The 26,183-nt window shown below is 27.5% G+C and overlaps 1 protein-coding gene across 1 annotated transcript; it reads left to right on the plus strand.

Annotated features, from left to right (window-relative positions):
* The first annotated feature begins 272 nt into the window (after nt 1-272).
* LOC124913998 (probable LRR receptor-like serine/threonine-protein kinase At1g05700) lies at nt 273-23,661 on the plus strand. The gene is made up of 15 exons (XM_047454460.1): nt 273-548; nt 18,263-18,305; nt 18,389-18,588; nt 18,630-18,955; nt 19,156-19,559; nt 19,642-19,774; nt 21,559-21,630; nt 21,736-21,807; nt 21,884-21,955; nt 22,038-22,177; nt 22,288-22,499; nt 22,591-22,717; nt 22,795-22,857; nt 22,973-23,162; nt 23,239-23,661. Exons 1-15 carry the CDS (start codon nt 273-275, stop codon nt 23,651-23,653), a joined length of 2,745 nt encoding a protein of 914 aa, XP_047310416.1. The 3' UTR covers nt 23,654-23,661.
* Nucleotides 23,662-26,183: the final 2,522 nt, after the last annotated feature.

The following is a 26,183-nucleotide window of genomic DNA, read 5'->3' on the forward strand; positions in this document are numbered from 1 at the left end:
TTTATATTTTGAATATTTGTCTTGGACTGTTTGATATAGACCAACAATATTTATTTTCTCATTCTTGATTCTTTTTTTCCTCTCATCCCAAATTCTCCATTACAAAACCCTTCCACTGCACTTTGATTATATATTTTCACTCGGTCTTAGAGATCAAGAACTCGATTCTTGAAATCAAGAACCCAATACACTAAGTTACAAATTAAACCGTAAAATCTTGGTATCAGAGCAAGACGATTCTCTAAATGATAGAAACCCGCTAGTAAGAAGAAATGGATGCTCTAAAGACCCTAATCGAAGGGTTGTCCCAACAAACGGCTACTATGCAAGCTTCAACGGACAGAAGGTTTGATGCTGCTGAAGAAAGATTGGTAGCCATTGAAAGTGGTGCATTTGGAAATGGCCAAGATCCCCGCACCAGACCCTATGATTATCCTTCTTTCTATAGTCCTTCCCCATATATGTCCCACCACCCTGGCCAACACTATGTTCCTCCAACCCGACTAACCAAGATCGACTTTCCTCGGTTTGATGGGGCCGATGTGGAGGTCTGACTAATATCCTCCAAGTAAGTCTTCAAGGTGGACAAGACTAAGGACACAACTAAACTAGAAATCGTCCCCATTCACTTTTCTGGCGAAGCAAGAATGTGGTATGGGTTATATCTCCAGAACTACGACCATACGGAAGCATTGACATGGGTTGTGTTTAGGAGAGACCTAATGACGCAATTTGGGCTCTCTACATGACACTCCAATGAGACAATTAATGAATCTGAAACAGGTTGGTTCTATTCAAGAATACAATCTACAATACATGTCGATTTCTCAAAAATTATATAGCATGCCAAGGGAATACGTAATAGATTGCTACTTGTCCGGCTTGAGGGATGAGATTGCGAACTGCATTAGATTGCGATTTTATGGGTCCTAAACGAATCCATGGTCATGACCAAGGTCCAAGAAGTAACATACATGTCCTTAATGAGCAGTGGACACTTGTACAGCGCTGAAGCGCCGCTGCTGCCCAAGCCATCCAATATTAACACAGCCTGGCCGAGCACCAACCGGAATACCGACATTAAGAATTCTTTCCATGCATTTTCTTCAAGCATAAATTAGGGCTACATGAAGCAGTTAGACCCTACTATAATGGACGAGAAAAGGAAGAAAGGCCTATGCTATACTTGTAATGAAAGGTGGAAGCCCAACCATAGGTGCAAATCCAAATTATTTATGGTCTTGGCTAATCATCAAGAAGTCCAAGAACCCATTCAAGAACCTGTTTTTGATGATCTACTTTTTTTCTTGGGATAGGAAATGAACTAGCCATATCCTTACATGCATTGACCGATTCTAAAACTTTTCAAGCACTTCAGATTCTTGGCAAGATCGGAAATCTGTCGGTGGTGATCCTAATTGATACAGGCAGCAACCATAATTTTATCAATAGTAGGATTTTGGAGAAAATATGCCACAAAAGAATGGCAACCCAAGCGCAATCGGTTAGAGTGGCTGATGGATCCAATATTTTATGCTCTAGCATTTGCAAAGACTTGAAATGGTCGATGGAAGGCAATTACTACCAAACAGAAATGAAGGTAATTTCTATGGACGAATAAGATATTGTGTTGGGCATTGAATGACTAATTACTTTAGGTCCCTCATCTTGGAATTTCGAAAAGCTGGCCCTTTCTTATGAGAATCAAGACAGAACCACGGTCCTAAAGGGTATTATTTGGGAACAGGTCAATATGATGCATGTCAACCAGCTGGAAAAGACCTTGGAAAAATGTAGTGTTGCTGCCAGGGTGCAAATAAAAAGTCAGCATAAAAGCCAAACTATTTCACTTGCGACAATGACGTTGGAAGAAATTCATGAAGATCTCCAACAACTATTTGAAGTCTTTAATACTCTATTCCAGCAACTCGAAGACTGACCACAAGTTAGGAGAATAATTAGATGTCATGGCTCTTTTGCTGCCCCTGTGATGTTGGTTCGAAAAAAAGACTTGGCATGGGTTTTTGAAGACACTCTAGAGTATAATCGGAGTTGAAAGAAGTTTTTTATATATTTGCTCCAAGTCCTGACGACATTGCAGTAACAAAGGTCAGCTCTCAACAACAGAAAAATCAACTTTGAGTGCACAAGAATTTCCTACATGGGCGGAGTGGAGACTGACCCGACAGTTCTAAAGACGACAAGGTCCCGACTAGCCCCACTACTGAAAAGATGTTATCAAAGGCTTTTTAAGGACCGTAGTCCTGTATTCCAACACTTTATGGACATGCTGAAAATTCGATCGACTAGCGAGAGAAAAGAGTCATCTTTGATGATAGGAGCATGCGCATTAGAGGTTGACCAGACCACGGTCTTTTCGTCGAGGGCGACGAATTTTGAAGGGGGGGTAATGTTACGGTCCAGAAATAAAGTCTGCGGTCCAAATATAATTCCAGCACCCTCCATCTGTCCAATTGAGCACATAGGCTAGTTTCTGTTTTTGTTTTAATAATGTTGTTTTGTATTCCTTTTATGTTATTTCTCAAACTTCTCAAAGTGGATTCTGTTATTTCAAGTAGTTGTTGTAACTGAATATTCTGGGGCAAGACAACAACTATATAAGGCTGATTTCTCTTCCCCGAGAACCCATGAATAAATGAATGAATATATCAAATTCTTTGTGAAAGTCCTTCACCCCTATATTATTTTATGTTTTGAACATTTGTCTTCGACTGTTTGATATAGACCAACAATATTTCTTTTCTCATCCTTGATTCTTCTTTTCCTCTCATCCCAAATTCTTTATTACAAAACCCTTCCGCTGCACTTTGATTATATATTTTCACTCGGTCCTAGGGATCAAGAACTCGATTTTTGAAATCAAGAACACAATACACTAAGTTACAAATTAAACCGTAACAGATTCTTAATTAATTAGGATTTATTTATTACAATAATTAATTCAATTAATTATTTAATTAGGTTTTGGTGTTTGATTTTATTTATACAAAAATATTTAAAATAATTATTTTTTAATTTATAAATTGGGTACGTAAAATTTTAGTGTTTACAATATAAAAAATTATTTAAAAAATATAAGAAAAATTAATATGAAATATTTTAATAAAATAATTATAATATATAATATATATATATATATAATATATATATATATATAATATATATATATATATATATATATATATATATATATTATTAATTAACTTTAACTGATTGATCCTATTAATATATAATATTTAAAAAAATTATATTTATATTTGATTGATAATATTTTATTATAAATTATATGTTTTAATTTAAAAAAATGTAATTAATATTATTAGACATTAGTTGTTTATAATTTATTATTTTATTAAATTATGACATATTTACTATTTTGAATGTTTTAAAAAGTTAGGATGTAAAAAATAATAATTTTTAATTAAATAAAATATAATGATAAATGAAATTGAGATATTAATACTAGTTTTAAAATAATAATAATAATTTTTTTTAATAACTTCAAACATTATTAATATAATAAAAATAAATACATAGTTACAACAAAATATTGCACTCTTATTAATTATTCTCATTCTCAATGTTTATCAATCTTATTCATATTTTCATTCACTTATTTAAAGAAAACACATAGTTAGTCTATGTTATAACTTATAAGAGTCTTCTTCTTACACATCTCTTTATTTTTATCGCTAAATATTTTGTCGATATTTTATTTGAAATATTATAATTTAGGGCTCTTTATTGTTAAAATTATATAAAATGAGGTTTTGTATTAATGATTTTATTTTTTATAAGGAGAGTTTGCATAACACCCTCAAAACCATGACCCCGCTTAAACTCAAAACGCTTCTAGATGTTAACGATTTTAAATGTGGTTAACATATTATCTATGTGATATCATATATAAAAGATTCATGTCAATAATTTAACTACCGAATTTCAACGTAAGGAAGGTTTTAACTATCGATTCTTGAAAATTCGGTAGCCAAAACCCCTAATTCACTGAAATTCGGCAGTTAAATAAGTGAAATTAATATTTTATTTATTTATTTATTTATAAATGTCACATAGATAATAAGTTAACTGTGTTTGAAATTGTTAAGACAAAACATTATTTTGTATAATTTGACCATAAAGAGTCTCAAATTGTAAAGTTTAAATCTCAATTGACTACGACAAAAAAGAGAAATGATTGAGGGAGAGAATTTGAGAGAAAATTACGTGGCGCAATCTGATTCGTTCTATAAATAACAATTTTTCTCTCTCTTCTCTCTCCTCACCCCTTATCATTTTTTGGTGACAAGTCATTTCTTCCTTCGTTCCTCTTTCAAATTCCCTACCTCTTACTCCTCATAAAAAAACCATTATTAATTTGACAATTTAACCGTTCAATCTTAAATTTTGTGCAATGAATTGTGAACGAAAAAGGAAAAAATTAACAGAAAAAGGCTTTTACCATTTCAAATAAATTCTTAATCAAACTGTCCTAAATATTTAATTAAATAGTTTGTGCTATTCTATTTGGGCCTCGTTTGATCTTTGGGTTTTTGGGATAAAACCCCCAACAATCCCATCATCAATCAAATCAACACTTTTATTAATTAAAATACCCATATTACCCTTACTTAAATATTTTATTTTATATTTATAAATATATATATATATATTATTTTATTACATTATAAAATTTATTTTTATATAAATTAAATTAATAAATTATTTTATTTTAAAAAATTATATTAAATATAAATAAATTTAAAATATAAATAAAATTATAACAATCTATATTATCTAATATACCATTTAAATTTTAAATAGTGTAAATAAATAATTATATTAGAAAATAAAGTGACATATATTTAAATAAAAATATTTATAACATTAATTTTATGTAAAAAATTATATTAATTATATTAAATAAAAATAAATACACAATATAAATAAAATTATAATCTATTATATTATTTTATGTAATATTTGAATTATAATAGTAATTATTTATAAGTATTTATAAAAAAATTATTTATATATTAATAAAAGTTAATATTAATATATATATATATAGTTTTTAATATTTATTTTATTATATTTAAAATTTTATTTAATATAATATTATTTTATTATATATAGAGAGAGAGGAAGAGAGGAAGAGAGGAAGAGAGAGGAAGAGAGAGGGAGAGAGGAGAGAGGGAGAGAGGGAGAGAGAGGGAGAGAGGGAGAGAGGGAGAGAGAGGGGTATAATAGGAATAAAATTTAAAAAACCTGGTTTTTTATCTTTTTCATCACACCAGGGTCATTTGGAAAAAAACCCGGGCTTTATCCAAATAACCCATACATCAAACAAGGCCTTGGTCAACGAGATAAAAAAAATTACCCTAAGGGCTCAATTGAAAGCGAAATAGAAGAAAGGTACAAACGTACAAAGTCATTTAGCAAACAATTGCTAATAATAATAATAATAATAATAATAATAATAGCGAATTTGATTCTTATTTTTCTAAAACTCAACTATAATCATATATTAATATATCATCTCCTATTAATTATATCACTCAATACTTTAATCAAAATATTTTTTATTTAAAAAAATATATTATAATATATAAATATCTGTATTAAAAAAAACTCACTTTCTCAACATTATTTAAATAAATTAAAATTTATTTAAATAATTTGCAACCAACCAACTATAATACTCTACTTATTTCATTTTGCAGGGTTGAATGGTATTATTAGATTATGGATATTTGAAGAAGTTATCACCAATTATTAATAACCCACCATATTATAATACATGTGGGAGGGGTACTGGGGATTTGGTCAAAATAATAGAATATACCATTTTTATGGCACACCCATTAACATACATATAATGTTAAGTTTTTAACTGGCTAGTTTAATTTAGCTTCCTTTCAGCTTACTGATGCAAATTCATCCATTCCTTCCTGATATGATTTTAGTTTATTTAACAGTTAAACTTAAGTATGTTTGATTTAATTTATATGTATAATTTATATATTTTTTATATTTATAATATAATTTTATAATTAATATTATATATATAATGTTATATATATTTATTAATTTAATTTTAAATATTAATAAATGATTTAAATTAAAAATAATATATTTGAAAATGAATTATATTAATTTTTATAATTTTTTATTAATATATAATTTTAAATATTAATAAATGACTTAAATTAAAAAAATAATATATTTTAAAATAAATTATATGAATATATTAATTTTTATAAATATATAATTTTAAATATATTTAATATAAATATGATATAATATATATATATATATATAACAATATTTTAAAATTCTAGTCTCCTTCCTCTTTCTTATTTGAAATTAACCTTTTGTTTTTAGTTTATATTTTTAATTTTTATTATTATTATTATATATATTTTCACTTTTTCACCCTCCATCTTTATTCCAATATTTTAATTGTAAATTCATTTTTGGGCCTTCTCGTCATCTTCTTATTATCATTCATTTCTGTCACGTTTGTTTCATCTAAATTGTATTACGTACTTTTCAATAATTATTTGAGACTAATTTGATTTTCAAAACTATAACTATAAATTAAAAAGTGTACTTATATATATATTTTATTATTATAATAATTTTATATAAATATATAAATATATAAATATATAAATATATAAATATATAAATATATAAATATATAAATATATAAATATATAAATATATAAATATATAAATATATAAATATATAAATATATAAATATATAAATATATAAATATATAAATATATAAATATATAAATATATAAATATATAAATATATAAATATATAAATATATATATATATATTAGAATCGATAGAATAGATGAGAGGAGAATAAAATGATTAGAAAGAGATTAAATAGATTAGAGGATAAATAATGATTAAAAATGAATAAAATAGATGACAGAGAATAAATAAAAATATATTTAAAAATAAATAGATAAAAACGCTGAGACTATAAGATTAAATATTGAATAGAGAGGTAGAGATAATTGAGTTTAAACGCAAAATATGTTTGATTATAATTTATTTTGGTGAGTTTATTACGCAAACAAACGCTCAAACGCAGCTTTAAACACTAATCAAACAAGCCCTTTCGAAATTTTATACAATTTATAAGTATTTAATATGCAGCTGATGTGATGTGAGATGTGATTTAATTTATAAACCTAGAACATTTGTTTTTGCCCAGATCAGATCTTCTGCTACCGAATTGGGTGTTCCCCTGTTGCGGACCAATCAAAACTCAGCATTATTATAATATTAATAAATTAAAATTGGGTTGAAAGGAAGAAAGAGAACCCGGAACCCGTATTTTATTCCGGGTTCAGCAGAAACAGAAATGAGTGAAGCTTCCTTCGCTTCACTCTATTTTACATGACCTTTGAAGAGACAGTCTACACTGTTTTACATAAGGTTGTCCATGTAAAACTGATTGATATATATTCACTCAGGTGAATATAAAATACATTCATGTAAAATCAGTTTATATGATAGAAGTGAAACCTTCACTTGATATTAAATTTTAAGATATTTAAATAAATTTACTTTAATTATTTTATATGATTATATATTAAATATATATATATATATATATATATATATATATATATATATATATATATATATATAAACATGTTCAAATTTTTTTTTTAATATATTTAAATAAATTTGTAAAACAAAATATTTTAAAATTTATTTGTAATATATTTTTAAAAAAAATATTTAAATTATTTTATATTTTATATAATTATATATTAAATATATGTAATGTTCATGTAAAACCACTAACACATTTATGTAAAAACATTTATACGTTAATGTAAAAACATTTATGCATTCATTTAAGTCTGCAAAAAATATAAAAAGAAAACAAGCGCTACCAGGTGAAGCTAGCTTCACCCGAGTATTTACAGCGCTCAAATGAGTGAAACAAGCACTACCAGGTGAAGCTTGTTTCACTCAATATTTACAGCGCTGATAGAAGTGAAACAAACTTCACTTGATATTTACATTTGTAAGATATTTAAATTAGTTTATTTTAATTATTTTATATGATTATATATTATATATATATATATAACAATATATTCAAAAAAAATTTGTAATATATTTAAATAAATTTGTAAAACAAAATATTTTTAAATTTATTTGTAAGATATTTAAAAAAAATTATTTAAATTATTTTATATTTTATATAATTATATAATTATATATTAAATATATATAAATGTTCATGTAAAACCATTAACACATTTATGTAAAAATATTTATATGTTCATGTAAAAGTATTTATGTCTTCATGTAAGTCTGCAATAGAATAAAAAAAAAAACAAGCTCTCTACCAGGTGAAGCTTACTTCACCGGGGTATTTGCAGCGCTCAAATGAGTGAAACAAGTACCACCAGGTGAAGCTTGCTTCACTCAATATTTACAACACTGATAGAAGTGAACTAAACTTCACTTGATATTTATATTTAAAAGAAATTTAAATTAATTTATTTAAATTATTTTATATGATTATATAATAAATAAATATATATATATATATATATAACATGTTCAAAATTTTTTGTAATATATTTAAATAAATTTGTAAAACAAAATATTTTTAAATTTATTTGTAAGATATTTAAAAAAATTATTTAAATTATGTTATATTTTATATAATTATATATTAAATATATATAAATGTTCATGTAAAATCATTAATACATTTACTTAAAAAACATTTATATGTTCATGTAAAAACATTTATACATTCATGTAAGTCTGCAAAAAAAAAAAAAAAACAAGCACTACCAGGTGAAGCTTGCTTCACCTGGGGATTTGCAGTACTCAAATGAGTGAAACAAGCACTACCATGTGAAGATTGCTTCACTCAATATTTACAGCACTGATAGAAGTGAAGTAAACTTCACTTGATATTTACATTTGTAAGATATTTAATTTAATTTATTTTAATTATTTTATATGATTATATAATAAATATATATATATATATAACATTTTCAAAAAATTTTGTAATATATTTAAATAAATTTGTAAAACAAAATATTTTAAAATTTATTTGTAATATATTTTTAAAAAAAATATTTAAATTATTTTATATTTTATATAATTATATATTAAATATATGTAAATGTTAATGTAAAACCACTAACACATTTATGTAAAAACATTTATACGTTCATGTAAAAGCATTTATGCTTTCATGTAAATCTACAAAAGAATAAAAAAACAAGCGCTACCAGGTGAAGCTAGCTTCACCTGGGTATTTAAAGCGCTCAAATTAGTGAAACAAGCACTACCAGGTGAAGATTGCTTCACTCAATATTTACAGCGTTGATAGAAGTGAAATTTCACTTCTTGATATTAAATTTGTAAGATATTTAAATGAATTATTTTAATTATTTTATATGATTATATATTAAATATATATATATATATATATAAATATGTTCAAATTTTTTAGTAATATATTTAAATAAATTTGTAAAACAAAATATTTTAAAATTTATTTGTAAGATATTTTTTTAAAAAAATATTTAAATTATTTTATATTTTATATAATTATATATTAAATATATGTAAATGTTCATGTAAAACCATTAACACATTTATGTAAAAACATTTATACGTTAATGTAAAAGCATTTATGCCTTCATTTAAGTCTGCAAAAAATATTAAAAAAAAAACAAACGCTACCAGGTGAAGCTAGCTTCACCTGGGTATTTACAACGCTCAAATGAGTGAAACAAACACTACCAGGTGAAGCTTGCTTCACTCAATATTTACAGCGTTGATAGAAGTGAAGCAATTTAAAATTTTTTATAATATATTTAAATAAATTTGTAAAACAAAATATTTTAAAATTTATTTTTAAGATATTTAAAAAAAAAATATTTAAATTATTTTATATTGTATATAATTATATATTAAATATATATAAATGTTTATGTAAAACCATTAACACATTTACGTAAAAGCATTTATATGTTCATGTAAAAGTATTTATGTCTTCATGTAAGTCTTCAAAAGAATAAAAAAAAATAAAAACAAGTTACCAGGTGAAGCTTGCTTCACCTGATAGCGCTTGTTTTTTTATTCTTTTTGCAGATTTACATGAAGGTATAAATGTTTTTACATGAACGTATAAATGTTTTTACATAAATATGTTAGTGGTTTTACATGAACATTTATATATATTTAATATATAATTATATACAATATAAAATAATTTAAATATATATATTTTCTAAATATCTTAAAAATAAATTTTAAAATATTTTGTTTTACAAATTTATTTAAATATATTAAAAAAAATGAATATTTTGTTTTACAAATTAATTTAAATATATTTACAAAATAATTTAAATATCTTACAAATGTAAATATCTAGTGAAGTTTGCTTCACTTTTATCAGCGCTGTAAATATTGAGTGATGCAAGCTTCACATGTTAGTGTTTGTTTCACACATTTGAGCGCTGTAAATACCCAGGTGAAGCTAGCTTCACCTGATAACGCTTGTTTTTTTATTCTTTTACAGATTTACATGAAGATATAAATGTTTTTACATTAACGTATAAATGTTTTTACATAAATGTGTTAGTGGTTTTACATGAACATTTACATATATTTAATATATAATTATATAAAATATAAAATAATTTAAATATATTATTTTTTAAATATCTTACAAATAATTTTTAAAATATTTTGTTTTACAAATTTTTTTAAATATATTACAAAAAAAAAATTGAACATGTTGTTTTATATATATATATATATTTAATATATAATCATATAAAATAATTAAAGTAAATTCATTTAAATATCTTACAAATTTAATATCAAGTGAAGTTTGTTTCACTTCTATCAGTGCTGTAAATATTGAGTGAAGCAATCTTCACCTGGTAGTGCTTGTTTCACTCATTTGAGCACTGTAAATCCCTAGGTGAAGCAAGCTTCACCTGGTAGTGCTTGTTTTTTTTTTTTTTTGCAGACTTACATGAATGTATAAATGCTTTTACATGAACATATAAATGTTTTTACATAAATGTGTTAATGATTTTACATGAACATTTATATATATATTTAATATATAATTATATAAAATATAAAATAATTTAAATAATTTTTTTAAATATCTTACAAATAAATTTAAAAATATTTTGTTTTACAAATTTATTTAAATATATTTCAATTTTTTTTGAAAATGTTATATATATATATATTTATTATATAATCATATAAAATAATTAAAATAAATAAATTTAAATATCTTACAAATGTAAATATCAAGTGAAGTTTACTTCACTTCTATCGGTGCTGTAAATATTGAGTGAAGCAAGCTTCACCTGGTGGTGCTTGTTTCACTCATTTGAGCGCTGTAAATACCCAGGTGAAGCAAGCTTCACCTGGTAGCGTTTTTTTTTTATTCTATTGCAGACTTACATGAAAACATAAATGTTTTTACATGAACATATAAATATTTTTACATAAATGTGTTAATGGTTTTACATGAACATTTATATATATTTAATATATAATTATATAAAATATAATTTAAATAATTTTTTTAAATATCTTACAAATAAATTTTAAAATATTTGTTTTACAAATTTATTTAAATATATTAAAAAAAAATTTGAATATATTGTTATATATATATATATATATATTTAATATATAATCATATAAAATAATTAAAATAAAATAATTTAAATATCTTACAAATGTAAATATCAAGTGAAGTTTGCTTCATTTCTATCAACGCTGTAAATATTGAGTGAAGCAAGCTTCACCTGGTAGTGCTTGTTTCACTCATTTGAGCGCTGTAAATACCCAGGTGAAGCTAGCTTCACCTGGTAGCGCTTGTTTTTTTTTTTTTTGCAGACTTAAATGAAGGCATAAATGCTTTTACACCAACATATAAATGTTTTTACATAAATGTGTTAGTAGTTTTAATGAACATTTACATATATTTAATATATAATTATATAAATTATAAAATAATTTAAATATATTTTTTTAAAAATATCTTACAAATAAATTTTAAAATATTTTGTTTTACAAATTTATTTAAATATATTACAAAAAAAAATTTGAACATGTTTATATATATATATTTAATATATAATCATATAAAATAATTAAAGTAAATTTATTTAAATATCTTACAAATTTAATATCAAGTGAAGTTTGCTTCACTTTTATCATATAAACTGATTTTACATGAATGTATTTTATATTCACCTGAGTGAATATATATCAATCAGTTTTACATGGACAACCTTATGTAAAACAGTGTAGACTGTCTCTTCAAAGGTCATGTAAAACAGAGTGAAGCGAATGAAGCTTCACTCATTTCTGTTTCTGCTGAACCCGGAATAAAATACGGGTTCCGAGTTCTCTTTCTTCCTTTTCAACCCAATTTTAATTTATTAATATAATAATAATGCTGAGTTTTGATTGGTCCGCAACAGGGGAACACTCAATTCGGTAGCAGAAGATCTTATGTGGTTTTTGCCTATATCGAATTCATTAATTAATCAAATTAAGAAGTTGACATTGGGTCATGTTTTATTTTAAGTTTTATATATATATATATATATATATATATATATATATATATATATATATATATATATATATATATATATATATATATATATATATATATATATAGTTATTTTATTATTTATTATTTTTATATTTTTAAGTGGACATTTTTCATTAAAATGTTAGTCTCATCATGATCACATAGACCAAAGATCAATATAGTCAACCAATAAAAATGAAGTTGTAACATTACTTTGTCACAAATCCTCCAAAATAAAATTATTCACATGATATTCATTTTAGTCATCTTAGTACTAAAATTCATTTCTCATTTTTTTCCTTTAGCATCATAATTCACACCATGTTAAATATATATATATATATATATATATATATATATATATATATTGTCTTTTTTCTTCTTGCAGTTTTCTCTGAATTTTCAATGTTTTCATGATTCTATTCATCGCTACTTCATTCACCCCATTTTTCAATGTTTTCATGATTCTATTCATCGCTACTTCATTCACCCCATGTCTTGAGAAGTTTTCTCATCGAAACTATCAATTATTCTCTACCTATTAATCGATAATTTTTTTACTCTCAAAAGCATGTGAAGAGTCATCATCATATATATATATATATATATATATATATATATATATATATATATATATATATATATATATACTCAACCGAGTTCTCAATTACAACAACAAAATGTTACCAGGATAGGGCCTCCTGACCCTCTCCGCAACTAGTGGGGGTGTAGGTGAAACTCCACTTATGCTTATTTCATTTAATAAGTTTATGTCTAATCAATAGTTATTTATGTTTTATTAGTTAATATTTTATTAATAAAAGATACAGAACTTTAAAAAGATAAACAATGGGAGTAAAAATTCTAAATTTTTTTTATTATTTATTGTGAAATAAGGTAACAGTTGAAGTCGACTTAACTTTTTTAAGTAAACCACTATTAATCTATGTATTACCGTGTTCTTATTATTGTGTTTTACGTTTTTATAAATGGTTTCATGCTGGTCGAATTTGGACACTAAAATTTTAATAATATTATCATAATTAGGAGCTCACCACTCTATGACCATTTAATTTATGAACACATTGTAGTTGGCCAAAACACTCTAATGCTTCCTCCCGCCCTCTTATCTAAATAATAAATTTTATTTATAATATTTTAAATAAATAATTAATTTATAATATAGGAATATTATAACTAATATTCCTATATTATATATTATAGCTATATTATAGGAAAATTTGAGATTTTAAACTCACGTGTTAATATAATTAATAAAAAATATATTAATTTATTTAAAAAATATATTTATTAATTAAATATATAAGTAATATTCCTGTATTATATATATTATAGGAGAATTTAAAATTTTCACCCTTAAAACATATTAATATAATTAATAGAAAATATAAAATATTTTTGTAATTTAAAATATATTATAATATTAAAAACGAATAAATTTGAGAATATATAACATATATTCCTATATTAGAGGAAAATTTGAGAATATATAATTAATATTTCTAAATTATAATAAAATATAATAAAATATAATTAAATATATAATTAATATTATTATAATTTAATATATAATTAATATTCCTATCTTATAGTAAAACTTTAGAATATATATTTATTTAATGTTATTATAATTAAATGTATAACTAATATTTCTATATTATATAATATATTATATTATATAATGATGAAAAAGTCAGAAGAGGGCATGACCGGCATAGAGGGCACTGCCTTCTTTTTGCTTTTATCTACACTGCAAAAAATGAAAAAAACCAATAACCTGCCCTTTTCCACGCTGTCCCATGCGGGCACAGGTCATACGCTGGAGATGCTCTTATATACTTGGTCATTAGAGCATCAGCAGCGCACAAGACCTCTGCCCTCTTATTTTGTGAAATCAATATTCCACATCAGCAGAAAACGGGCACACATTGTAGTTGGCCAAAACAATTCAATGCTTCCGCCCGTCCTCTTATCTAAATAATAAATTTTATTTATAATATTTTAAATAAATAACTAATTTATAATATAGGAATATTATAACTAATATTCGAGCTATATTATAGGAAAATTTGAGATTTTAAACTCACGTGTTAATATAATTAATAAAAAATATATTAATTTATTTAAAAAATATATTTATTAATTAAATATATAAGTAATATTCCTGTATTATATATATTAATAGAATTAATAGAAAATATAAAATATTTTTAAGAGCATCTCCAATGCATGACCTGTGCCGGACAGCATGGAAAAGGGCAGGTCATTGCTTTTTTTCATTTTTTGCATTGTAGATAAAAGAAAAAAGAGGGCAGTGCACTCTATGCCGGTCATGCCCTCCTCTGACATTTTCATAATTATATAATATAATATATTCTATAATATAGGATTATTAGTTATATATTTAATTATAATATTTTTTCCTATTATTTATATTTAAAGTAACATTATAATAACATTAAATAAATATATATTTTAAAATTTTACTATAATATAGGAATATTAATTATATATTTAATTATAAAAATATTATAATATATTTTAAATTATAAAAATATTTTATATTTTATTATAATATAAAAATATTAATTATATATTTTCAAATTTTACTATAATATAGAAATATATGTTATATATTCTCAAAGTTTTTAATATTATAATATATTTTAAATTATAAAAATATTTTATATTTTAATTTATTTAATATTAGTTATATATATATATATTTAATTAATAAATATATATTTTAAATAAATTAATATAATTTTCTATTAATTATATTAACATGTTTTTAAGGGTAAATTTTTCAATTTTTTTAATAATATATATAATACAGGAATATTACTTATATATTTAATTAATAAACATATATTTTAAATAAATTAATATATTTTTTTATTAATTATATTAACACGTTTTAAGGGTTTAAAATCTCAAATTTTCATATAATATAGGAATATAGTTATAATAGTATAAATTAGTTATTTATTTAAAATAGTATAAATAAAATTTATTATTTAGATAAGAGGGCGGGCGGAAGCATTGGAGTGTTTTGGCCAAGTATAATATGTGCCCGCTTTTTGCTGATGTGGAATATTAATTTCACAAAATAAGAAGGCAGAGGTCTTTAGTTTAATTTTCTGCCTTTAGTTTTTGTGTAATAGTTATTTATGTAATAAGTTAAAAAAAATACATTTTGCCTTTAAATACAATTTTCTTTATGCTTTCTATCTCTTTCTAATTGAATAAATTAGAACGAATAAATTGAATCCTATCAATCGTCAAATCATATCATGGAAATTCCATATAAGGACGGAAGTATCGAGAGTGAGGTGTGCTTAAACTCACCCATTAATTTCATACATATATTCTTTTTAATTTTCATTTCCTTTCAAATGCAAGTGTATATATAATTAAAAATCACTCCTAGGCATATTAGCTTCACTTTTATTTCTAATATATATATATATATATATATATATATATATATATATATATATATATATATATATATATATATATATATATATATATATATATATATATATATATATATATATATATATATAAAAGTAATGATAGGGGCAGCGAAAAATTTGTAACGAATGAGCAGTATTTATTTATTTCTCTTTTATATTTATTAATATTATTAATTACATTTTCTTTCTCTTTTTTAAATAAGATGCATTCAATAAAAATATTCATTTTTTATTATTAAAAAACACTTAATAATTTATCTCTTTAATTTTTATTATTATAAATATTCTTTTTTTAAAATTATTGTAAATGTCACTACGCATTTTAATTATTTTTCTCTCTCAATAATTTATTTTCTTTTATTTATTGAAAAATATAAATTTTATTTTCAATAACTCAAATCACCAACAACTAATATTCAACATAGATAAAATACCACTAAGAGAGAATAATTAACCTGGCGTGCTAGTTGAATGTTGTTGATTGAGCTTTTGTAGTTGATTGACCTTTATGTAATTGATTGAGCTTCAATAGTTGATTGAGTTTCTAATAAATCCCGAAAGATGGATGAACAGACATTAAAAGAAAGAGATTTTTAAGGAGAGAAAAGAAATAGAAATAACACTTAAGAGTTTAAAAAAGAGAATCAATCCGTTGAGTAAAATGATTAATAATTTTTGTTTTTATTATTATTAATATATATTATTAAATTGATAGACGATAGAATTGATTAATTGAATTAAAAAATATTTTTTTTATTCTCTTGTATATAAATTTTAATTAACACAATTAATTATTATTTATTTTAATTTGATCATTTTTATTATTGAAAATAAAATTTATATTTTTTAATAAATAAAAGAAAAAAATTATTGAGAGAGAAAAATAATTAAAATGCGTGTTTATAGTGACATTTACAATAATTTAAAAAAAAAAGAATATTTATAATAATAAAAAATTAAAAAGATAAATTATTAAGTGTTTTTTAATAATAAAAAATAAATATTTTTATTGAATACGTCTTATTTAAGAGAGAGGGAAAATGTAATTAATAAGAGAATATTATTAATAAATATAAAAGAGAAATAAATAAATATAAAAGAGAAATAAATAAATAATGAGTCAGCATGTCTAATAGCACTCCACGTCGTTCGCTGCCCCATTCGCTATAAATTTTTCGCTCCCCTATCATCACTCTATATATATATAATTCTACTAAAAATGATTTTCTTATTTAAAATTGATTGTACAATTCATTCTTAAAAATGTCTTAAATTTTATTTCTACTAATTTATATTTTCTTACTTTTCTATTGTCTAATTATTTTCATTTAAGTTTGGATATTTATTTTTCTAATTCCTAAAAGAGGTAGAAACTCATCTTCTTTAAATTATTTTTTTAATTTTCTTCCTTAATTTCTATCTCTTAAATATATATATATATATATATATATATATATATATATATATATATATATATATATATATATATATATGATGTTTATAATTGATTTTATTATGTTTGATTAAATATTATAATTTTGAAAATTTATCATTTTAGACGCACTTAATTTTTTTCTTCTATTTTTTATAATTGAACTCTAATTGTTAGATAAAATGTTTACTTAACATTACATTTTTACCACTATTACGGAGCAAGTATTTTCAGTAATATAGGAGGTGAAAACAAAATTACGCAATAACATGAAGGGTGACTTTTTAGTCGATTGTTTGACTTACGCAATAACATGAAGGGTGACTTTTTAGTCGATTGTTTCACGCATGGATTTTATATTTTTAAAATTGGGTATAACTCAACTTATTTAAATTTTATAATATAAACTTACACATTCTATTAAATTAGGCCAACTCATTGTTAATTCTTGGGTCCCTCCCTCTCTAATCTCTATATACCCCAATGTTAATTCTTAGGTCGTCTCTCTCTATATATGTATACGGAGATGACAAACATTCAACAATAGCCTTTGTAAATCTTACAGATGGATCACTAGTTGTCCAGCTTTGAGGTCAGCTAGATCGATCCATGGCAATTAATTGTGTGATAAGATTCCAATTTCTTATTGTAATATTGTTGAAGCTCATTGAACTTCCTAATTTACATGCTCAGGATGATCAAGCAGGTTTGACAAATTAATTAACTAATTAATGATTATGTAGTTAATTACACCTTTTTATTCACGATCCTTCTTGTCATGTACTGCAGGATTTATAAGCTTAGATTGTGGTCGGCCTAATGGGTATACAGACAGGGATACAGGATTGAGATATACTTCAGACAATGACTTCATTGACACAGGAGTAAGTCGAATGGTCGCCCCTGAATACCAATCAAACTCAACATATCAACAGTTCCTGTATGTTAGAAGCTTCCCCAAAGGAACTAGAAACTGCTACACTTTAAAGGTAGTACCACCTCAGGCCAATTTTGGATCAAGAACAAGTGAACAACATTCCTAATAAGGGGGAGATTCTTGTATGCAAACTATGACAACAACAATCATTCACTCCCTAGTTTTGATCTTGAGATCGGAGTTGACCTGTGGGACACCGTGCAAATTTACAACGAGTCTCGTCCAGTAGACAAAGAGATCATATATGTACCAAAGTCAGATTTTATTCAAGTTTGTCTTATCAATACCAACTCTGGAATCCCTTTTATATCGGCTCTAGAGATAAGGCCTTTCAGTGATGATAATATTTACAAGACAGATTATTCTCTCAAGTTTCGTGGAAGGTGGGATTTGGGTTCATCAAACGTTGACTGGTATAGGTACGTATTAATTAGCTAGCTAGAATGGAACTGGAGACGATCAATTAATTAATTAATTATAAATGTTAATTAAATTTGCAACCCCCAAAACACTAATTATTAAGATTTGTTTTTCTATATATATATATATATAATCGATCGATCAGGTATATAAATGATATCTATGACCGCATCTGGATGCCTTGGAACATGATAAACAGCAATAGGCTCACCACCGAGTTTCCCATGACGATTAATAATTACATGCTCCCTTACTTAGTCATTAATTCGGCCAACTCTCCCCAAAACCCAAACGATTCCATGGTTATTACATGGAGCCCATATAATATTAGTGATCAACTTTATGTTTACTTACACTTTGCCGAGCTCACTCCCTTGGCTTCGCGAGAATTTGACATTTATATCAACGGAAAGCTCTTTCAGACATCTTATTCTCCTAAATTTCTCCAGATAGAAACTATTGTGGTACCATTAATAGATGTTAGCTCAACTTATGCATTTTCTCTAATTCGGACCAAAAATTCTTTGCTTCCTCCTCTCTTGAATGCCTACGAGGTCTACGCGATCATGAAAGCAAGAAATACTCAGACCAGTGATACTGACGGTACGTAAATTAATCTACCTACCGATATGATTCAATTCAGATTAATTGTGTTAGAAACTTATGCATATTTATAAATATATAGTTGCTGCTATTATGGGAATAAAGTCAACATACAAAGTGTTGAAAAACAACTGGCAAGGGGACCCTTGTGGCCCGCAACCATTTATTTGGGATGGGATCAAGTGCAGCTACAATCCACCCCAAATCATTTCCTTGTATGTGTAGCACTACTAATTCAAGTTATTTTCCATCTAGTTAATTAGCTTTATTTAATTAGGGTTATAAGTTGGGTGCTCACTCAAAAGAGCTACATATTTGATTTGGTTGCCACATAATTTTACTATAAAAAAAAATACAAACAACTATAAATCCTTAACAATAACATATTTATATGATAAACATTAATATAATAAAATTTAAATAACATTTATTTTATACCTAAGCCTAAACTCTATAAACTCTAATATTAATTTATGTAAAGTTTATTATAAGTGTATATTTCACAGCTCAAGTTTCACTTGAAGACTAACTTAATCATCTCTCAATCAGTAACGACTATCTATCTAGAGTCTTAATTAAGAAGGTCAATTGAAATTGCGCACAACTTTAGTTTATCGTTTGTCACATTTCGTTAACATATCAACTGAATTTTACTTTCGGGAATCTTCTAAAGTATTAACATTTCATCTTCTAAAACTAAACGGATTAAATGATAACAAATATTTATATGCCTTGTCTTTATGTGATAAACATATTTTTTGTCAAATGAATGACATTATAATTGTCGCATCACAACACATTTCTCTCGTAATCTTATCCCAATTCTTGCAAAACAAAATTGCAACCAAATCATCTTTTTAGAATTCTCTCTCACAACAATATACTCTTTCTCATAACTAGAAAGAATAACAATATTCTATAATTTTGTAACCCAACTAATTGTAGTACCTCTAAAAATATAGATGTACCCACTTGTGCTCTCTTTACTATCAACATCAACACCACTATCAGCATCAACCTATCATTTTAAATCAAAGTTAGATTTTAAAAAATACTAAGCGAGACTCATACCTCTCTTTAAGTATTACAATATCCAGTTTACTGTTTTCAAATGTTGTCTAGTCGGGTTACTCATAAATCTGCTAGCACCTCTCATTGCATTGCTATGTATAGTCGTGTGCAATCTAATGTTTCTAACACACTCGTTCAATGTGTGATTCATTTGTTCAGTTACTTCATTTTCTTGAAAAATTCGGGAAACAGTTTTCACCATACTTATCTCATTCACATCACACTATTATCTAAAATACAAATTGATTTATTCGTTTATGTTATCAGATCCCAAACACTTTGTTTTATTTTCAACCAAAGTTTTCACTTTTTGAAAACAACAAATAATCAGACATGTTCTTCATAAACTAACATATATCTTTCTTGTCGAATCATGTATAAACATCACGTAAAAATGTGATTCTCTAAAAGAAGAAACGTGTGGAGGTCCCATAAATTAGTGTGTACCAACTTTTGTATTTCCTTTTAATCTTTTCCCAATCTTTAAGAAAATCACACGTTTTTATTTTTTTTAAATCAATTTTCGCATAATTGATCTAGCCGAAGAGCTCTAATACCAATGATTAGGATTTGAGTATCGAAATCCGATCTGTTTGAAAATGATATATAAAAATGCAAGAAAATAAGAACACAAAATACACAGATTTATAGTGATTCACTTAAAAGAGTTATTTTTATTTCATCCGTCACCTAAATTTACTATGGAAAAAAGAGAAATATAAAGTTTGTCTCACAATGTTTATCTCTCTAAAATTTTGTCTTATCTTATAAAATTTCTATATACAATAACATATTTATAAGGTAAATTTTAATTTAATAAAACTAAATAACTTTTAATTCGTGTTCAAACTTAAACTCAATAAACTCTAATTAACTTATCTCATTATTTAAGTGTAGGTCTAAATATTTGATTTTATTATTTGTGCAGAAACTTATCATCAAGTGGGTTGACTGGGGAGATATCTCCTTTCATTCAGAATCTCACATCATTACAAACTTTGTAAGTGCCTCTCCTCTTTATAATATAGGCTCATCAAAATCTTGACGTTGATTTGTACTAGAGTATTTATAAGTTTAAGATGAAATTATTGGAATTGACTCACAGGGATTTATCAAATAACAATCTATCCGGGGATGTTCCAGTTTTTCTATCTCAGTTTAGCTCCTTGCGGGTATTGTAAGTATATATATATACTTACTTGCTGGCTAAATTTTAATGGGAAAAATATTTGGTTAGTTATTTTCTATGGTAGGAATTTGAAGGGAAATAACTTGACATGTCCAATGCCATCATCACTCCATGCAAATATAAAGAATTTAATCAGGTTTGTTTCATTCATTTTATATATTTTGGGTATTATTTATGCCTTTCATATAACAATTTTTCTTAAATACAACACAATAAAGTGATGATTGCAAGGAAAATTCGACACCACCAAGGAAGCATGTTATTGTAATAGCTGCTTCTATTGGTGGGTTCATATTGATTATAGCTGCTGCTTCAATTCTCCTGTATTGCATCAAAAGGAACACAAGGCAGCCAACTGGTAATAATTAAAGAACTCGATCAGTCACACATATATATCTGCCTTGCCTATTTATATATATTGGACTAATTTGTTGAACTGTTTTTAATAAACAACTCCTATATATACAGTGCAAAGCCCGAGGATTAAACTTAACAACTTTCAGATTAAGAACTGTCAATTCAGTTACTCTGAGATTTTGAATATCACAAACAACTTCCAGACGGTTCTTGGCAAAGGAGGCTTTGGCACAGTCTATCGTGGCTATGTCGGAAACACCCCGGTTGCTGTGAAAATGCTTTCTGAGTCATCTACACAAAGTTACAAGGAATTTCAAGCCGAGGTGACAAATTATCATGTTTTGAAAACCACATTCCTTCCTTCCTTCCTTCTTTATTCATTCATTCAGTTTAGAGTCTTGATTTATTATCTAGGCTAAGTTCTTGGTGAGTGTTAATCATAAGAATTTGACTTCTGTCGTCGGTTATTGCGACCAAGATGATAAAATGGGACTCGTCTATGAGTTCATGGAAAAAGGAAATCTAGAAACTAATTTATCAGGTAAATAAATTAAATGGACCAACTTCTATATATATGTATTTCAATTAATAATAATAATAATTCAATGAATGATACAGAGAAAAGCTCACAAATACTGAATTGGGAGGAAAGACTTCGAATAGCAGTCGATGCAGCACAAGGTCTACCAAATTTCAATCTAACTAATTACTCATTTCATCAATTGTATGTCTAATATGCTGTATTATAACTCTTAAATTTTCTCTTCTGACTATATATTTATATATACTTACTTAGGATTGGAGTATTTGCACAACGGCTGTATGCCAATAATAATCCACAGAGATGTTAAGTCTTCCAACATCTTACTCAACGGGAAATTTGAAGCAAAGATGGCTGATTTCGGGTTATCAAAGACAATCCCTGTAGAAGGAAACAATTATGTCTCCACGGTTGTTGTTGGCACTCCTGGTTACGTTGATCCAGAGTAAGTTAGTTGATATTTTTTCACTGTTATAAGTTTACATCTTGATTTTGATTTCTTTGCATGAGGGTCTTTCTAGGTACTATATGACAAATAGGGTGACAGAAAAAAGTGATGTTTACGGTTTTGGAATCGTCCTCTTGGAGATAGTGACGGGGAAGTCGGCAGTGTCGAGGAGGCAAGGCGACGCTCATATAATCGAATGGGTGGATGAAATGATATCAACAGCTGATGCTAATCAGATTGCTGATAATAGGCTAAGGGGAGAATTTGACACAAATTGTTTATGGAAACTTGTGGAATTGGCAATGGCTTGTGTTTCGCGAGAATCGGTGAGGAGGCCAAACATGACTCAAGTTGTGATGGAGCTAAAGGATTGTTTGGCAAGCGAGATAGCCCGTCATGACACAAGATCAATGGGTTCGGTTAGTGGCGGTTTTATGTCAATGGGGCTAGTGAGTAATGGGCAGCTAACGGGTCCTCTTGCAAGGTAAAAAAGAAAAGAAAAAAAAGGAGATGATGATAATTAAACATTTGTGCTATTGTACATATAACTTATTAATAATAATAATAAGGTGGTTGGGTGTTTGATATTGGTTCATTATGATATTTGGTAAGAGATACAAATTATAAAAGAGTAGTTTTATATAAAAAGGAAAAAGCTCTTCTTATTAAATGAAAGACTAGAGTTATATAGAGGCATAAAAGCACTTTTACAAATAACCCCCCAAACTATCCCAAAACTAACATTCCAACACTCCCTCTCAAGATGAGCCTACGAACGAAAGATATCCACAAGGCCCATCTTGTCACATAGTCTCGACAATTCTAACGAACTAAGCCCTTTAGTGAGACAGTCAGCCACTTGCTCTCTAGTAGTTACATATCCTAGTTTAAGTAGTCCGCTATTCAGTTTTTCCTTGATGAAAAATCTGTCAATCTCCACATGCTTGGTCCTGTCATGCTGCACAGGGTTATTAGCAATGCTAATAGCTGACTTATTGTCGCACCACAGCTTCATTTGTGCCTCTTGGTCCATTTTGAGCTCCACCAACAGAGCTCTCAACCATATCATCTCTGCAACACCTAAAGCCATAGCCCTGTACTCTGCCTCGGCTGTGGATCTCGCAACTACCGACTGTTTCTTGCTCTTCCAGGAGACCAGATTGCCTCCTACAAACATTCAATATCCAGACGTGGACTTCATGTCATCGGCACAACTAGCCCAGTCTGAATCACAATATCCCTCAATACTCAAATGCCCATTCTTGCGAAAGATCAACCCCTTGCCTGGTGCACTCTTCAAGTATCTCAGGATCTGGTACACCGCATCCATGTGACCCTCCCTAGGGTCATGCATGTAGCGACTCACCACACTCACCGCAAAGGAGATGTCAGGACGAGTGTGGCTCAAATAAATCAAGCGACCAACTAACCTCTGGTACCTCTCCTTATCAACTGGCTCTCCTGCCTCAGCACTTAGCTTAGACTTTTGATCGATCGGGGCCACCGCAGGCTTGCACCCAAGCATACATGTCTCTGTAAGTAAATCCAGCACATACTTCCTTTGAGATAAGACAATCCCCTCTGCACCATGAGCTATCTCAATCCCAAGGAAATATTTGAGTTGCCCCAAGTCTTTCACTTTAAACTCCTTACTCAACCTCTTCTTCAATAATGCAATCTCACCCTCATCATTACCAGTGATAATCATGTCGTCCACATACACTGCCAGCATCGTAATGTGAACTTCATGTCGCCTGAAGAACACTGTATGATCTGCATTGGTCTGCCGGTACCCCATGCCTACCATAGCCCTCCTAAACCTGTCAAACCAGGCTCGAGGGGACTGCTTCAGCCCATAAAGAGATTTATTAAGTCTGCACACCTTACCCTCCATTTGTTTCGTGCCAAAACCCTGTGGGACCTCCATGTATACCTCCTCCAACAACTCACCATGAAGAAAATCATTCTTCACACCAAGTTGATGTAACCTCCAACTCTCATTCGCTGCTAAGGAAACAAGTGTCCGCACTGTACTCATCTTCGCCACGGGTGCAAAAGTCTCATCATAGTCAATACTGTACGTCTGACTGTACCCTTTTGCCACCAACCGGGCCTTATAACGCTCAACCCGACCCTCTGGACTTTGCTTCATAGTGAAAACCCACTTGCATCCAACCGCCTTCTTCCCTGGTGGTAATGGCACAAGCTTCCAGGTTTTGTTCTTTGCGAGAGCCTCAAGTTCCTCAAGCATGGCGACTTTCCACTTTGGATCCTCCTTAGCAACCTGCCAACACTTAGGGATAGAGACAATGTCCAGAGATGCAATGAATGCTCCGTGTGCAGGTGAGATGTGAGAGTAAGAAACAAATTGGGCAATATTATGTGGGAAACCGTATCGATCAGGGGGAACTCCCGCATTGAGGCGAGGAGTCCTCCTTACGGACATGTGAGTGAGAATGGAAGAGGGAGGAATCATATCACCTGTGTACTCCTCTTCAGCGAGTGGTGTCTCAGAAGTCGGGGTAGGTAGGGACAAGGGACTTGACACAAGCGGCACTGTAGGCATGGTATCCTCAATCTGCCTCCTTCGCCTCATGTATACTCGCAGCTCCCCTTGAGCTTGAGTATCACCGTTATCGGGGTCATCCCCGCCTCGTTCTGGCACCTCCTCACCTGTCGGTGCACAAGGGACATCGCTCACGCCCACCATCCTCCTCTCACTACCACTGCTACTCTCCCCCTCTCGCCTCATATCTCCATTATCAAGCGAGTCTCCAAAGGGTGATGTATCCTGGGAAGAATAGTATGGCTCATGCTCTCGAAACGTGACATCCATACTAACAAAAAACCTCCTCTCCACTGGGCTCCAACATGTGTAGCCTTTTTGAGTAGCCGAGTATCCCACAAAGATACATTTAACCGCTCGCGGATCAAGTTTTCCCACATTTGGTCTGTTGTTCTGCACAAAGCACACACAACCAAATACCTTCAAGGGGAGACTATCACTAATCTCACCTT

The sequence above is a fragment of the Impatiens glandulifera genome, chromosome 1, assembly GCF_907164915.1.
Source record: "Impatiens glandulifera chromosome 1, dImpGla2.1, whole genome shotgun sequence".
NCBI lineage: Eukaryota > Viridiplantae > Streptophyta > Magnoliopsida > Ericales > Balsaminaceae > Impatiens > Impatiens glandulifera.